Source organism: Sturnus vulgaris, chromosome 25 (assembly GCF_052056855.1).
Source record: "Sturnus vulgaris isolate bStuVul1 chromosome 25, bStuVul1.hap1, whole genome shotgun sequence".
Lineage (NCBI taxonomy): Eukaryota > Metazoa > Chordata > Aves > Passeriformes > Sturnidae > Sturnus > Sturnus vulgaris.
The window spans coordinates 4,268,147-4,285,001 of record NC_142267.1 but is presented as its reverse complement, the minus strand read 5'-3'; the positions used below and the strand labels follow the sequence as shown (position 1 = coordinate 4,285,001).

Below are 16,855 nucleotides of genomic sequence, written 5' to 3'. Positions count from 1 at the left end.
TTCTAGGAAATTCCTCTCTAGCTTACTCCAGATTTCCTTTCCTTGCTCCAAGGGGAAGCTTTGCATCAGCAGTGTTTTTCTTACCATAATCCAAAGGTACCACACAGCTCTTCCTTGCTGGAGCTTTCCCCTTTGAACACAATGTCTGTCTGTAATGTTTCTCTTAAGACAATTTGGAGCTCTGGCTTTGGGCCCAGTTTAAAAATGCAGACAAACAAAACAAATCCCACACAACACCTCAACTTTACCTTGTTATTAAAGAAAGCATCCCACAGTCATCCACAAGGCAGTAAAAGAGTTGTTTTCATGCCCTTTCCCATGCTAAGAGCTCTGGGGCTGCTCTGCAGTGCAGGGGGTGAGGGACTATTGACACTGCACACTACTTTTGCATGACACAGTGCTAACAGGAGGTAAATGAAAGAAGTTCTAAGAGGAGAGTCTGGCAGTGCCTCACCTAACTCTTTCATTATTCCATGGAAGTACTGGGTCTGTCTCTTATGGACCAAATTAATAACTTTTTCCAGATGTATAAACTGTTCCATGTAGGTCAGAACAGTTTGTGCAGCAGTGCACAGCCTCTGGGCCCCTGGAAAGCCAGCCTGCTGTGGAAGCAGTGGGGTTCTGTGCACGTACAGGACACAACAGCTCAAGCTTAAAAAAAAAAAAACAAAAACCAGGCATGCTGAGCATATAAAGCATAATTCTAAGCTGCTGTGATGCTGACAGCAGATGAAGGCTGAGAACAAATTACAGTGAACATTTCTAGTACTGTGCAAATGGTGAGAGGTGCAGGGCTGGGAAAAAGGGTGTGCCTGAGACCTCCTGGAATTTGGTAGAGAAAACCAGGAGCTGGTAGTTGTGAGCACTGAATGCCATTTACACTTTGGACTGAACATGCTTTTCAGAAGATTATTTGATACTTTTCTCTGGAGCCATGAAGAGCCCCTGTTGCTTAGGGGGCTGTGAATAATAATGGAGTGTATAGGCACGTAGGTTCAAGGGTGTGTTGCTGTAAACACTTCACTAAATACTTCACAGCAAGAGCTTGGGCAAAAGGAGCAAACATTTTCCTTTCTTGGTAGAAAGAAGCATTGTTCTGACTCAGTTGTATTCATCCCCTCTTCCCAAAGAGTTGTGTGGGCTTAAAAAAAAAAACTGTAGTAAATTAAAAATAAGTGAAAGGAATAAGCATAAAGCAGAAGCAGAGTAGGTTATCATCAGGCTGGCACACAGCAAAAGCCAGGCTTGAAAGCCACGGGTGAAGCTCAAACCTCCAGCACAGTAATTCTTTACAGCACTGACAGTAATACTGTCACATTCCTCATGTTTAAGTAGCTCTCATAAGCTTGGTTAGCACTGTACTCACACAACCCAAAATCTTCATTTCTGCTCTGATGCTGTGATTTCCTCTGCTGGCTGTTCCACTGGCTATTGCAACAAGATTTGTTATCCTTTTTTGAGAGAAAGCTATCACTGGATCCTAGAAAAAGCAAGAACAAAACAGACAAACAAGCTTACATACATGGCTGATAATGCATCACCCCCATTGCAGACTCTCCCCAGCCTGCAGACTGCTACTCTGGGCATATCTTGCATTTGAATTCATCTCATTAAATTCCTCATTGCCTACTTTCTTCCTGCTCCCCAGACTTCCATGTTCCACACAGGATGAAGCAATCCCTCCCTTTGTTTACTGTTAACCCTCTTTGGGTCTTGGACTGTGCTGTTGCCTTACAGATCTGAAGAGAACCTGGCCACCACCGTGGCTGGGGGCATTGGGCAGCAAGCTGCACTCACCCAGAATTCTCATTATTCCATGCATTTACCATTTCTGCATGAGATATATGAGAGAGAGTGTGTTGACAAGGCTTTTAATATTAAAAACTTCTTGTACAGTGTAGAACACTGTCTCCCCAACCCTTCAAACACAGCAAGGATTGCAATACCAATTAAGGATTCTAGTAAAACACCTCCAGCCAGTCCCAGTGCTGCTGCCCTGCAGCTTTTGCTGCTGTCTTGCGTGTTGGAACCTGAAATTTGTCAACTGACCCTACTACAGGAGCAGCAGCCTGGGGCACAGGAACAGCCATTTCCCAGTGAACATCCACAAAAACCTCCCCTGCAAAAAAGCTGGGCTAAATGAATAATTATGAAATAACAACCACAGGTTTGGAAATGTCTATTTAGACAAACAGATGCTGGAGATTTTCCTTGGCATTTCAGCCCTTGGTACTCAAAGAGTTCTCAATATGTGTACTGGACTTATGCAATCCATTGGGTGTTGATATGATAATGGTATCTAAAAGTTTCTCCTCTCTCCTGAGGCTCTCTTCTTGTCTGAGGGAGAACATACATTTAGAAAACTACCTTTTAAACAAATTCTTTTTTTAATGAAGTGTATCTCCTATAGAGTGCAAGATGCTTAATTACTCATTTGTAGAAAATAAATTGACTAGAGAACTCTTAAATACTTCCCAATATAGTTTATATATACATAGATACATACTATATTTGTATATATAAATTTTATTTTCTTTGATTCTTGAAAAGACTTATTTTTCCAACCAAATAACAGCAGTTCTGAAATCATGAGGTTGTCTTGCTGAATGACACAGCAGAGGCTGAGGGAGCTGCAGACATGCTGAAATGGTTACAGGTATCTTAATTACAAACACGTGAAAACTGGTTAGGTCTTTTCTCCATCCCTCCCCATTTTCCCTGCTTCTGTACATATGTAATAAATACATTTACAAACATCCACAAATAATTGCCATGAAGCAACCTTTAATGATATGGACTTAATCAAAATTAACCTTTAGGCATCATTGAAAAACAGCACAGAGTAAAATCATTTTCCTGCCTAAACTCATGCATCTTTTTTTTTAACCAGTAACTTGCAAATTTAGACAGAATATTTGAAGCCTTTGGATTCCAGAAGGGAAACATCACGTTGCAGTTCACAGTTCACCAGTGACCATATACAGTAATTTCTGTAAAATACAAAATGTTTGACAAAGGAAGAGAGAAAGCAAGAAAGCAATGCCTCTTTTAAAAGTTACTTCTAAGGATTTGGTGCAATTTCCAACTCTGCATGATGGTGACAGGCTCTGGTTTTTTTTTTTCCAGACACCACTAGTATTGCTCAAAGCCCCAAATCAACACACACTGATGTTGACTTAAAAGTACTGTGTACGTACCACTACATAAATACATATGCAAAATAAAGTCCATATCCCATAAAATAGAAAAATGTAATATAGAGTCTATTGGGCAAGGCATACAGGCATAGCAATAGTTTTATAACTGCATAAATGTAATTGATATTTACAGATGGAAATGGAGACAAACATTATCATCAAATACATTGATTTTTTAAATTTTTTGAAGATTTTCACTTGCAACAAAATGATCTGCAACTCCAGCTACCTGGAAAAGTAAAGTGCTCACAATCCATTTAGTGCAATAATGCTGGCTACAAAACTTAAGAGGAGGAAAAAAAATTAAGAACTAATACCACATTAGCTAGTGGGACCAAACAAAAAATAAAATAAATTTTGAGTTTAAAAGTTTGAGAAGGAAGAGAAATTAAGATTACAAAGCAGACTAACAAGAAAAGAATAATTCTCCAAAGTCAAGTCTTTAGATTGTCAGAAATTAGAAGTGCCAAATGTAGCTTCTCATGCTATTTTGTCCCAGCTTTGTCCTGAACATTCTTGGAGACAGCTGTCCTATAATCAAGGAAATGGCACAGATATTCCTGCAGATATGACACCATGTAAGCCCAAAGAAATGAAAGATGAATGTACTCATCAGCCTGAAAGGTCCTTTATCTCTGAGTGCTTGACTTCATAATTTCAGCAGTATTCCTCTGTTTAAGTCAATACTGAGTAATATGAAACTTGCTTCTAAAATGTAATAATTGGGAGCAGATGATAAAAATGAGATGTTCTTACAAGTTATGTATTAATTATGCTTTCAGCACTGGATTACAGTAAACCACAACAACTAAAGATTATACATATTACTTCACCTTGGCATCACAGATCAGCATAAATTTAGGTGAACAGTGAAGTACAACCCATTTTAAATGAGTGACTCTCCAGAGAAAACCCTTCTGGGTCTAGGAGCAAATATAATCTCTACAGGGATGCCATGCACAGCACATGTGGACACCAAAATGCCCACCAGCCTTGGTAAAACTTGGCTGCCTGCCCAAACACAGAGGCAGACTGACAGGGGCTTTAGAAATAGTTTTATTAATGTGACTTAAAATTGACTTCTGGCCTTAACTAGAACTTGTAAAAATTCTCACATACTACCTTCTAAAATCAGAATAATTCAGAAATTTCTCAGATAATGAAACCCAGAGCCCTTTTACTGGTTTCACTGAGATGTGGAAAATGCAGCTCTAATTGACAAGCACTTAGTCACTGATCTCCAGCCTTCAGAATGTCCCCAGGTAAAACTATAAACAAGAATGATGTGATGCAGGCTTCCATACCAATTATTTTTCTCATGAGTAAAGTTCTTGAGAATAACGTTCTGCCCAAGGGAGGTTGATGGGAAAAGACCTTTCTCCCCAAAACTGGGTTATGGATAACTGCTAAACTGAATTATGGTCAAACCCTCCTGCTAAGTCATCACAAACCCCTGTAGTCTTAATTAAACTCTAATGAAGAAGGAAATACACACATATTGGCAAACATCACCAAGGACACAGCCAGGACCTCCACAGTGGGGTGTGGGACCCAGGCCACAGCACTTTCAGCCCACAGTGATGTCTTGTAGCAGTTCTGCTGGTGGGAGCTCTGTGCACCCAGAAGCCCATGGCACTTGACAGAGGACTTACACCACCCAAGCAAGACCAGTTAATCCCAGCCTTCCCAAAGTTCTGAAAAACACCCTCCAGAGCCAGGCCTTCCACTGGCAGAGGCTGTAGGCTGGACCTGCAGCTCCCAAAGGCCTCACAGGAATCTCCACTGGCCTTGCCGACCAAATCTGCTCTGCCTGGCCAGGAGGTGGCTCCTTCTGCCCTCAAACTGTCACCATTCCCACGGTGGCAGTCCTCTGCAGCAGTGTGTGCAGCCTAGCAGCTCACTGCCACTCGAGACTGAGGTTGTCCTGCCCAGGCACCAGACTTCCAGGTCTCCTGCCTCACGCTGGACAATGCCAGTCATCTCCCGGGATGACAGCACCACGAGGCAGCTGGAGGGAATGGCTCCACCATTTCCTGCTGCTGTGGCCCCAGGGGCACAGACAGGCCTCTGCCACCTCAGGGGAAGGACGAGCAGTGCCAGGCGCTGCTGACTCACCCTCACCTTCCCACAGGCAGGGGAAAGCTCAGCAAAGCCAGCACAGACCTTTCTTTCCGTTTGCCAAGCCCACTGCTGCCATGCCGGGGGCGCACAGCCCGTCCTGTCACAACAGAGAGGCCAAGGGTGACACAATGAGGCAGCAGAGGCTGTGGCAGCTTCTCCCATTTATTCGTTCCGTGCACGGGGCAGGAGCGGGCGCTGCTCCTCAGCAGGTGGCAGCTCCTCGGTGGGCAGCAGCTCGTAGGTGACACAGAGGGAGGAGAAGAGGCAGCCCAGGAAGGACACCAGGCAGGAGAAGTACATGGCACTGCTGGCACTGCCAACAGCCGCCGTCAGCGGCCCCATGGCCAGGGCCACGAGGATCTGCGCCAGGAAGTACTGGCAGCTCAGCAAGGAGATGTCAACGCCCATCCCACGCCGCGTGCCCTCCGCCTGCGAGCCTACGAACTGCAGGGACACAGCCACAGAGTAAGGGAGTGTCCCGGGGGCTCCTGTCCCCTCCCCAGCCCGGGGCTCACCTCTCGGCTCTGGTAGTAGTCGCAGAGCAGGGAGTAGGGCAGCGTGCAGAGCGTGGCGAACAGAATGCCGTAGGTAGCACACAGGGACAGCAGCACGTAGACATTCCTGGAGAGTGTGGCCAGGCCCGTGCCCAGCCCAAAGGCCAAATATGCCACAAAGTACAGTGTCCGTGTGCTAAAGCGCTCCTCCAGCTTCTCCAGCATGGCTGCAACAAAATGGGACAGCTTTCGGGGTGAACTGCAGCCCTCCCACTGTCACTGGTCAGTGGGGCTGAGGGGTCCACCTTTGGCAGCCACCTTTGGTTAGGCAGCCACATCTCAGTGGCAGCCACTACACCTCTGAGGAATCGGTGACTTGCATATTAGTGCCAGGGAACCCTTCCAAATCTGGCTGCCATGATGCAGCATTGCTGCCCTATCTGCACAGAGCTGAAGCCTGGCAGTGCCCCTGTCCCACAGGGGTCAATGGGAACTGGTGGGGGTGGGCAGCAGAGGCATGACATGCATGGCAAACTGCTGGAGTGGCACACGACACCTGAGTGCTCTGTCTGGGACACACAGGCACCAGGTAGTGCTGCACCAGAATTGTGCCTTTGGTGACTGCATGTATCTCTGCATTCAATGTACACTGAAAATGCCACTTGTGAAAGGAACCACATCCTAAGAGAGATGTGTCTTCACTGGATTGCTGACCTCACCTGCTGACAGTGCAGGCCAAGCTAAGTAGCAGGAATAGGGTGAAAAAGAACACTCTGCCACAGCACTTGTGCCGTGTGGTAGGCTGAATGCAACATAAACACTGGCCTACTTGTTGCAGAAACACCACTTTTAAGAAATGTCTCTTTTCCCAAAGCAGTAGTTAAGAGGACTGTACCAAGTACCTGAATAGAAAGCAGCACTGAATGCATAGATGCACATTCCCCAGCAGCCCATGGTGACCCCAGTGTTGTACTTCTGATACTCATCTGAGTTGTGAGGTGCTTTTGGGTTCCCTTGGAACACTACTTCTCCCATGAAGTCAGTATAGAAGAGTAACATCCCCTCAAATGAAAGCCACCCTGAAAGAAGCGAGAAGTAACCTATTAGGATTTCAGAATACCTGTTTCCCCTTGTAAGCTTACATGGATGTTATCAGCTATATTACAAATCACACCCTAGGACAGGTTGTGCAACCTGAGTGTTACATAACACTCAGCCACATTTATCTGAGACCGCTGCTCCCATGCATAATGCTGCAATGTTTGTTAAAGACATTCAGGCTTTTAAAGACCAAGATTTACCATTTGAATTCCTAAGTGGAAACCTCAAGGCTGACTAAAGGCCACAGAATACTGGTTTAACAAGACAGAAAAATAGGTGACAGCAGTCTGAGCTGTCTTCAGGTTCTGACAGGACACAGTGCTCAGTTTAACAGAGTGGCTCATCCCATAGTAATTTCAGGTTGCTGTTATCCTCCCACGTAGGACTGGAAGGAGTGCTTCTTTTGTCATGGTTGCAGTCTCCAGAATGCCTCTGACACAGTTAAGAACTCTGCTCACAAATTGGCACCAAGGCCATTGATGTAGACAATCCCTTAATTCCTTTCACAGCCAATGAGTATTAATTACCTTCTGTCCCTTCGGTCTAATTTTGTGTAAACTGGAATGGCTGCAAGCCCTTCCTAAACACCAGTCACACACTGGTTAAGAGTAAAGGTAACACTATACTGGTTAAAGGCACTCCTGCAATGTTCCACATCTCTTGGCCTGTTCTGGGAGCCCTGTACATGAGCAGTCAGAGGCAGGAAAGTAAATGCCAGTCTCAGGGTGTAAGCATAGAAATACAACTAATCTCATCTTTCTGCTTGGTGTGAACATTCCACTTAAGATGTGCTGATTTAGGCTGTTGTTGTTGCCTTCCTAGGAATACAGACTTTACTGCTCTGCTGGGGTGTTTTGGTTATTTTTTTTCTTTTCTAAGTGTTCTAAGAAGGTAACTCATTGATATCTATATAGAAGAAGTCAAGTTGTCTCTAGTTAGCAGCCATTGCAGCAATAGATAAAATACTGAAAAAGGTTCACCCGAGGTAGAGTCCTTCCTGGTGAAGGCAAGAGGGTGCTTTGGGAGTACCTAGGAAGTGGTTGATGCAGAGGTTACGGAGAGCCTTGGGCATGTGGCAGATGGTGGAGCAAAGCAGCTTCACAGACAGGGGCTGCTCCGAGGTCTCGCCCGATTCGTTCAGCTCGCTCTCATACTTCACACCATTCAGCAGGATATTAGCAACCTGCACCATAAGAACTGCCAGGTCAACAAGCACAGTAAGGGCAGCACAAACATCCTTTAAGCAGATGTATGCAATATTGCACACCTATCTGATCATCTGAAAGTTAAACTCTGCTGCTGGAGTATGTTTGACTTGGAGATTAAGAAGTGTATTAGACTGGAAGAAGTGATAAATGGCAGCACTGCACTGTAGCTTTCAGTATGTTTGAACCAGTTCTCTTCCCTTCATTAGGGTACTTGGTAACCACATTCAGATGCACAGGCACAGCAGGAATGCATAAGTTCCACTGCATTTATAGGAGCTGTACCCACTTTCAGCTGAATGTGGATCCTGAAGTTTTAGAGACACTGAGGAAGAAGAGGATGAGTTTAATTGAAACACATTATCACTGCTTGCTAACCTCAATGCTCAACCTCAGTGTGCCCAGTATGTAAAATCCTGGCCCTAACAAAGTCTGCTCTCACAAACTGGGTCAAAATACAGCAACAACAAACAAAACAAACAAAAATCCACCACCCCCAAAAATTTAAAATAAAACAAAAAATCCCCAAACCAAACAAAATAAAATAACAGAGGACCGTTTACCTCATCCCAGATCATAAAAAAATGGGTCAGCATGCAGAGGTCTCAGACATTCCAAGTTATCACCAACAGTGGGAGGTGAGGTCAGAGTCTTATCCCTCAGTAAGGGAAAGCTCACCTCCCTGATGGAGCCAGATGTAATGACTGCCATAAGGAGAAGCTCATGGGAGAATCCTATCCCTGGCCCTATTTTGCAGGTCTTTCTGTGGAAAGGGAAGATACAGGCTCAATAAAAATGTGACCTTTTCTGTTCTCATGTGGTAGCTCCCTTGGTAGTGAAGCAAGACTAAAAATACTGACCTAACTCTCACAACTGGCCCAGTTAAGAGTGGGACATACCCATTTCTGCCATCTTAACAAAGGCAGCTGACAGGCTGTCAGACAGAATTCACACTCTACCCACTACTTTACTGACAGAGTCATAGCAGGTGTGCTGTTCACATAATGACTTTTATGAGGAAGCTGTCACAAGAATCTTCAATTTATGCACCACACATTTAAAACTATATGAAGAGATTAATCACACTCATGTTTACATGGTCATATCATTGATTTCCTGCTCTTACCTGTTGGCTGAAGGTTACATTTCTTCTTCTGTTATTCTCTGGGCAGTGTCCTGTTACAGCATCTGGAATGGCCAAGGTCTGAGGTCTTTTCAAGATCCCTGATGACCGTGGCTTTATTGCATCCAGTGAACCCACTCTCAGCACATCACTATCAGGCCCTGATGTTAAGCTGCTCTCCCCTTGCTCCAGAATTCCATTTGCTCCATGGTAACAGCCATCAGGCACCCGAGGAAAGCTCACACTGACAGGCTGCCTGGACAAACTAGCTGGAAGTGTCATGTAACTATTATGCCCTCCTGTAAAACAGTCTATAAGCACACTGTCAATATTTGAAGTCCCAAAGGATGATGCAAACTCATTAATTCCCGTCAAAGAATTGTCTCTGCTGATAAAACTCCCGTATTTTGGCGTGAGTGGGCTCATGGGGGAAACAGGACTCGTAAAACTTGCATGTAAGTGAGCTGAGTTATGAGAAGCAGAGTTTTCATTTACACTTTCCTCAAAGAAGAAAGGTGGAGAAGGAGGGAGAGGAAGACTTGGACTTTTCATCACCTTTTTCTTCCTGTTAGAGGACTTTAAGGGTCTCTCTGGAATGCTAACTAGAGTCAGCACAGTAGCAATAGTCAGTACAACTGAGGTGAAGACATAGATGACACGAAGTTGCCCTCCTACAGCTTTTCCAAAACTGGTTTTATCCCAGTGTATTCCTCCAACAACATAACCAAAGCCACCTCCAAGACCTGGTGGAAAAACAGAGCTAGGATTATCTTCCCTATCCAGTCCCACAAGTCAGTAGCAGCACAGCATCACTTGCTTAATGAATCATGAGTAGAATCTGATATTCCTGTTTTAGCATTTGACCCCTTTTCACTTCAAATGCACTAAGAAACACAGCTGTGCCAGAAGGACAGTCTGGATGTACCAACACGGTACAGAAAGAGGGAGAAAGTGCTGTGAAAGTGATGATACAAATCATTAAAAATTATAATTTTTCTTTGCCAAGAACAAAACACCTTACCTTTAGCTATTTCAGTCCGTAAACAGAAGTGTCCACCAGCCTTGTGACAAGGCTCTGCAATCATTCAGCTAAGACTGTTTTCCTGAAAGTGAAAATCCATTTTCCTCATATGAGGAATGTAGATCTAACTAAGACAGATCCAATCACTTCAGAAGCGAAGCAAGCTCATTACTCAGCATTGTGTTGACAGTGCACAAAACTGACACTGTGTTACTACTGATGAACAGGGAAGTTTTGAGAGCACCTCTCTCTCTCCATTCACATGGTGAAAGTCTTACAACACTCTCCTTTCTTGCTCACAAACACATTCAAGAGTGTGGAATAGTCTCCTAGAACAGGGCAGCACAGCATTTGAAGATGACAGCAGTGAGGGACCAACAGCACCCAGTATGCACTTTCGCCTCCAACAGAGCAACTACAAGACACATATTACACACCTGCAGGAAGTCAAACCTCCTCCCTTAAGGGATAATTTTGTTTCCATAGGTCTTACAAAATATGTGAGGCACCTTCAGATGAACAACCCAAGACTGTATCTTGTTTGAGTTGAGGTAGTTACAAAAACCTTTAGCAATGAGTAGATTATTTTTTTACAGTTAATTAGTGATACCTCTCAGTATTTGGTCATTATGCTTATTCAGGAAAAGACCAGTGTTTACACCCTGCTTTCTCATAACAGGGCTTGTTTACTCAGAGTTTACATCTCCCAGGAAGCACCAAGAAAACGTACCTGCTAACAAAGCATGGATGTTGAGGCCCCTGTCTTGATCCACTGGGCTGCACACATCCATCATATAGGCATGGCTGGGATTGTCTGCTGAATCTGCACTGAAGTCCATGAGGACAACACCACAGATTGTAAGGATGATCCCCCATTTGTGGTTATTCTCGGTGTCAGACAAGGCACTCCCTATATCTTTACCATTCAGCATAAGTGAGAGCCCAAGCAATGCTCCTGGGAATAAAACCAAAACAAAATCAGTCACGATTTGTAAGCAAGCCTGCAGAGCTGCAGACTCCAAAAGCATTCTTCTACCTTGCACAGCCTTGCAGCAAGCACTATTGCTCTTGTTCATGTCAATGCAGCCTGGGAAATTAGTGTGGCTTATAGGATACACATAATCCTTTTCCACTATTCGAGCTTAACAAATGTCTAGAGTTTACTCTGGCCAAAAACATCCACATTCTTGGCCCTCAAAACATCCTTTCAGACTCTGAGAAGCTTTTATGTGTGGATCTCCAGCTGCCAAAGCATCAGCTCAGTGTCTCACCATCTTCTTCAGACCCACAACACACCCAACACTTCAGGAGCATTTTTTTCTGCTTAGTGCCATAAGGGACCTCACAGAAGAGAGATGCATGACATTTTTTAAGTGTTATGCCCATCATTTCTAAAAGACACACCTACTGCTAAAACCAGAATGAAAGGTCTTCTCCTCCCAAATCTTGATGTGCATCTGTCACTCCAGGCTCCCAGCAAAGGCTGTAGCAAAAACCCTAGAAAAAATGAATCACCAGTGAGCAGGATTTTTCTACAGGCCTCTCTCACAGAGGAGTTAAAACAGGCATGCCTTAAAAGGCATTTAAGGCAAGAGACACCACAGTACAGTGACATCCCCAGTGAGCACTGGTCACCCAGGGGCACACAGTGCACACTGCCTGGCATTGCCCAGGACAGGGACTGAGTAACTGAGTAACTGTGTGCTGCTGCTCACTGCAGGGCACTTCACTCTGCATCAGTAACACAGAGTTTGACAACAGGTGAAGAGTCAGAGTATGACAACAGGTGAAGAGTCAGAGTACAAGCTCCACATTCTTAAACACTCTGTTCCTTACAAACTATTACATTTATTCCATATTAGAGGTGAGATCCCCTTTTCCAAGGATTAGCTTGGAAAACAGCAGGAAGCAAATATGCAAGTAGGAAAGTGTCTGTATTAATCTATGCTGTTGGGGGTGTCTATCTCTTCTTCTGAAGCACATGTTGTGAGTACAAGAACAGGCAGAACAAAATTTTCCAAGTGGTATCCATAGTAATGGATACACTCCCAGCCCTGCCTCTGTGCCAAGGCAAGTAATTCAATGCCTGTGGTCCTTCATCATTGGAACACCTCATTTGTTTCAGAAAGTTAAATAGGAGAAGGCAATCCCACTCTGCCTTTTTTCACACACTCTTGAAAACTGTCTCTGTATGCTTTTTTCCATGGGGACATAAATGGATACACCGATCTTCTTATGCTTGTTTTTAAATACAGGAATAGAGCAACCAAAGCCTACCCTCACACAAATTTTAAGAGGTTGAGAAGCTATTAAAAGAACAGATCTTTTGAGCACATTGGTCTTATGTCAGGCGGGGCACAGCAAGAATTATCCTCCTGTTTGTTTGTCTAAAATTATGGCTAGGACTTCTCAACCTTGAGAAAATATACTCATGAACAGCTGAGGTACTCCAAACAAAACATGAAAAAAAACTCGTACTGGGAAAAATAAGAGGGAAGAAATAGCATTAAGAAAAGTTACCTAATATAGGGCTGATGAACCACACCATTCCATACAGCTGGTCTGGAAGCCCCATCTGGAGCAGCACAGGCGTAACATAGGCTGTTTCCATGGCATAGCTGAATTCAAGCCCAAAGAGAATGCACCCATTGAAAAGGAGTTCCAAGAAAGACCTCTGGGGCTGGAGATCCCCAAAGTCAACCAGGTCAATGGGACACGGAGTGTTAGGCGGTGGTGGCGGTGAAGGCCGGATGTGTTTTCTCCTTTTCGGGTGTCTCTTGAAGTTGTTGGCCCGGTGACTTATGTGCCGTGTGGGCAGTCCAGAATAGCCTGGAACTGGTGACCTCCAGACTTCCTGAGAAGCCACACCTGACAGGAGTGCAGCATCGCTGACAGGGCTTGGTGCAGATGGTGGAATCATCATGGGTAGGAGTCTGGAAGACAAATAGCTCAGAACAAAATGGCTGAGGTAAGTAAAACTTTGCTTAATTCTTTTTTTACTGAAGTTCAAGTCATTTCTCAACATTTCACATATGAAGTGTGGCCTTTGTGTTAGTTACAACTCTTCTTTCCATCTCTTGATGGAAGGCATTTGTGTTTCATGAGCACAAATGACACACCAGAGATACTCTCTAGGTTACCTAGGTATATTTGCCTATCCTCACAGGGGATTAAGATTGAAATATTTAAAACAATTAACAGTCACAGATGTCACACTTCCCAGAAGTCCCCAATGGGTCAGCAAAGGGTTTACATTTATGTAGAATTCACTTGAGTTAAACTCACTCAAGCTAAGAAAATAAATCACAGTCTCAGTCTATGTTTACAATAATGCAAAGCTGTGGCCTGGCAGCAGATTCCAGACCCCTGCTGCAACATGAAATCACTTTGGCAAAAAATCCTTTTGTACTGATCACACCACTCCTGCTGCCTGTGCTAAGGCCAAGGCTTAATGCAACATCTTTTTCTCAATAACCAAGTTTTGTTTTATTCCTATTTCCATTCCTCAATTCAGCAGAGATATCTCCACTGCAAGGACGGGGTCTGATCCTTAGGGACTGAATCCTGAGAAGAAGATACATACCCCACAAGCCACCCTCAGAACTGCTACTCCTCTTTCAGTGCTTAATGGTACCCAAGTGCTGAATAGGGTCCTTGGATCTCATCAGAATCTCTCCTGTAGCCAAAGCGTGCAGAGTGTGGTGGGTAAAACAGCCAAATGGTTTCCAAAATAGCACATCAGATAGATGCCAACGGATCTGCTGCATAAACGAACCACATGTGATTTCTTGATTCTTTTTGCCAGAAATGGAAACAGCTCATGAGTGAAGTTTGACCTTTTCTTTATGCCTCTTTGCCCACAAACCAAAGCTGCTGCTGCACAAGAACGGCGCCACATCACCCCATCCCTCTTCAGAAAACCCTCACAACTGCACACTAGTGAGTAAAATAAGTCTCTTACTTTTTTGATTACAGTTCCTCTAGGGAAAAAGCTCCCAGCTCTTCTACTCTTTGGTTGTACAGCACTCCCCTAAATCTCATGTTTTCTACTTCTTCATCTGGTGCATTTCATACACTAGTCTTTCTTTCTGTAGCCTTTAGTCTACACAAAGCCACAACTTATTGCATATCCCCAACTATTACCAAAAGCAGGACTCCATAAGCCCATGTTTACCATCTTGCTAACCCCAGTATTGTTAAGCATGGTGAAGGATGCCTACACGGACCAGTTCCCAGCTCCATGCAGGGATCCAGAGACACGAGACAACACAAAACTGACTGCCAAGCACCTCACAGAAGATTGCAGTTGGAGTAACTTGAGTGCATTTGGGGGCCAGGGAGGATAAGGAAGAATGAGAGTGAGATGACATGTATTGAAATATTGCTAACATTGTATCAAGGGTTTCCTCGAGATTGCTTCTCCTCCAAGGTGTATATCATGTAAGAGAGAAGAACAAGCAATTCATAATCCCAGCTGCACATCTTGACAACCTTCACCTCACACAGTACCAACAGCAAGCTGCATCTTCCTGGGAAAGCTCATTAGCTACAAAGTCCCATACAAGGACCAGTAGAAAGAGAAGTGCACGGAGACTTGGTGAAGACATCTGCACCAGTGTTCCCCTTGACACTGTTTCTGCAAATTACTGAAAACTTCTTATGACCCATGTCTCTCACAGGCAGAGTACTTACTTTGCAGAGTACCTTTACCAGCCTCCAGGAAAAAGTAATTTCCTCACAATGAGAACTTGTTAAAAATGAGGAGATACCTGAAAGAAGACATAATGAAAACCCAATCAGTTTCACGATAGTTGGTCTAACATCCCTTTCACGGAGCCATGACAATGAAGAGGAGCTAGCAGCCCCCTTCACTTCTCTTGTACCTTGACCATTTGCACAGAGGGTGTTATCTCCTTATCTTCATCCATTAGTTTCATTTCATACTAGATCCTCCTTTATCTTCCTGCTCTTTACTGTGTATTGCAAAGTAATTGCATTCCAAGTCATAAGTGCCAATGTTTTAGTGATATAAGGAAAGAACCCCTATGCATGGCTCAAAAATACACGTGGTGACCTGCAATTACTTGAAATGAAAGGCTAATATTGACATCATGTCACTGGTCCAGCAGAAAATCAGTGTAAAACGGAACTATATCCTTAATCCCCCATTTTCCTCAACTTATTGGTTGTTCACAGGAAGCCATCTCAAACCTGCCCTCGGGTAAATCTAGGTGGTGATCACAACAGCGACGAGGCAGGAAACCTCTCCCGTAGTGTGGCAGCTAGCCCTCAGTGTCAATAGTTATTTGGGATTTTTGGCACTCGACGTCTGTCATACCAAGAGCTGCACATCACAATCTGGAAGGTGATGCTGGCTCTGCCGGCTGCTATCCGCACAAACGTGTGTGCACAGCTATGTGCTCGGCAGGCAGGGCCGCCCACCCTCACCGCTCCTCCTGGGCACCGCTACGCCGAAAATAACTCTTTACTTTGCTGGCAGAATCTGATCCTAATTTTTCTGCGTCGGGTACCGAGGGCTCCAAAAACCCCACAGTCATGGGCTCCGCGGGGGAAGGCCGGCCCTGACCCTGGTGCTGACCCGGCCGCCGCCTGCCCATCCTTTGTGCCGGCCGGGCGGGAGCCGCGGGGCGGGGCCGCCAACCCCTCACGGCCCTTCACGGCCCCTCACGGCCCCGGGCCTCGCGTCCGCCCCGGCCGCCAGCGCGCAGCCACCCCCGCGCCCCCGGCCCGGCCTCACCTGCCCAGCCCAGCCCGGTTCGGCCCGGCCCGGCCCGCACTGCGCCGCGCCGTGACGCCACCGGCCCCGCCCCGCCCCGCCATTCGCCGCCGGCAGCGGCAGAGCCGCCCCCGCACCCGAGAACCGCGGGAGGGCCCCGGGCCCGCACCGCCCCCGCACCGCCCCGGGAGAGCCCCCGAGCGGGGCTGCGGGAGGAACCGGCCCGGAGCATTCCCTCCTTCCTCACGGCAGTACTCACCGCCCCCGGAAAGCCCCCGAGCGGGGCTGCGGGAGGAACAGGCACGGAGCAGTGTCCCCACATTCACGGCAGTACTCACCGCCCCCGGAGAGCCCCCGAGCGGGGCTGCAGGAGGAACCGGGCCGGAGCAGTGTCCCCGTGCTCACGGCAGTCCTCACCGCCCCGCGGTGTCGGTGCAGTCGCTCTCGCCCCGGACAGATGCGGCTGCCGGGCTCTCATTCCCAAATTGGCACTGGTGAGGCGGATCGTGATAGTCAGATTTTCAGGGCGCAGAGATATTTTTTGATAGGCTTGTAGAGCAGATGCCATAGAACATGCTGCACTTTTCTATTTAACAGTCCTCCCTAGGCTAAAGAAATGAGGCAGTTTTATTGTACAGTATTTTATAGTTTCTATATTTTGGGCGCCTAGATTTACCCGAGGGCAGATTTGAGATGTCTTCCTGTGAACAAGCAGTAAGTTGAGGAAAATACGAAATTAAGGATATAGTTCAGTTTTACACTGATTTTCTGCTGGACCAAAATTTCCTCATGGTTTCCAAAGATGTAATTATGTAGTGCAGTCTGCTGTACTTTAAAAATAAAACTTAAAATTCAG

At 45.5% G+C, this 16,855-nt stretch overlaps 1 protein-coding gene across 6 annotated transcripts; it reads right to left on the bottom strand.

Annotated features, from left to right (window-relative positions):
* Window positions 1-238: 238 nt before the first annotated feature.
* On the bottom strand, window positions 239-16,073 carry SLC45A1 (solute carrier family 45 member 1). 6 transcript variants are annotated; one of them, XM_088178552.1, is made up of 11 exons: window positions 16,021-16,073; window positions 14,955-15,031; window positions 13,846-14,023; window positions 12,783-13,195; window positions 11,667-11,759; window positions 10,993-11,217; window positions 9,245-9,984; window positions 7,943-8,096; window positions 6,715-6,891; window positions 5,834-6,039; window positions 2,511-5,762 (listed from the first exon to the last, which is right to left on the bottom strand). In XM_088178552.1, exons 4-11 carry the CDS (start codon window positions 13,183-13,185, stop codon window positions 5,481-5,483), a joined length of 2,280 nt encoding a protein of 759 aa, XP_088034678.1. In that variant the 5' UTR covers window positions 13,186-13,195; window positions 13,846-14,023; window positions 14,955-15,031; window positions 16,021-16,073; the 3' UTR covers window positions 2,511-5,480. The 6 variants fall into 6 exon arrangements, with proteins under 6 accessions (XP_088034680.1, XP_088034678.1, XP_088034679.1 ...); XM_088178553.1 differs by having other exon boundaries at window positions 13,846-14,020; window positions 16,021-16,061; XM_088178554.1 differs by lacking the exon at window positions 2,511-5,762 and adding an exon at window positions 239-1,480 and having other exon boundaries at window positions 12,783-14,023; window positions 16,021-16,072.
* Between the last annotated feature and the right edge of the window lie 782 nt (window positions 16,074-16,855).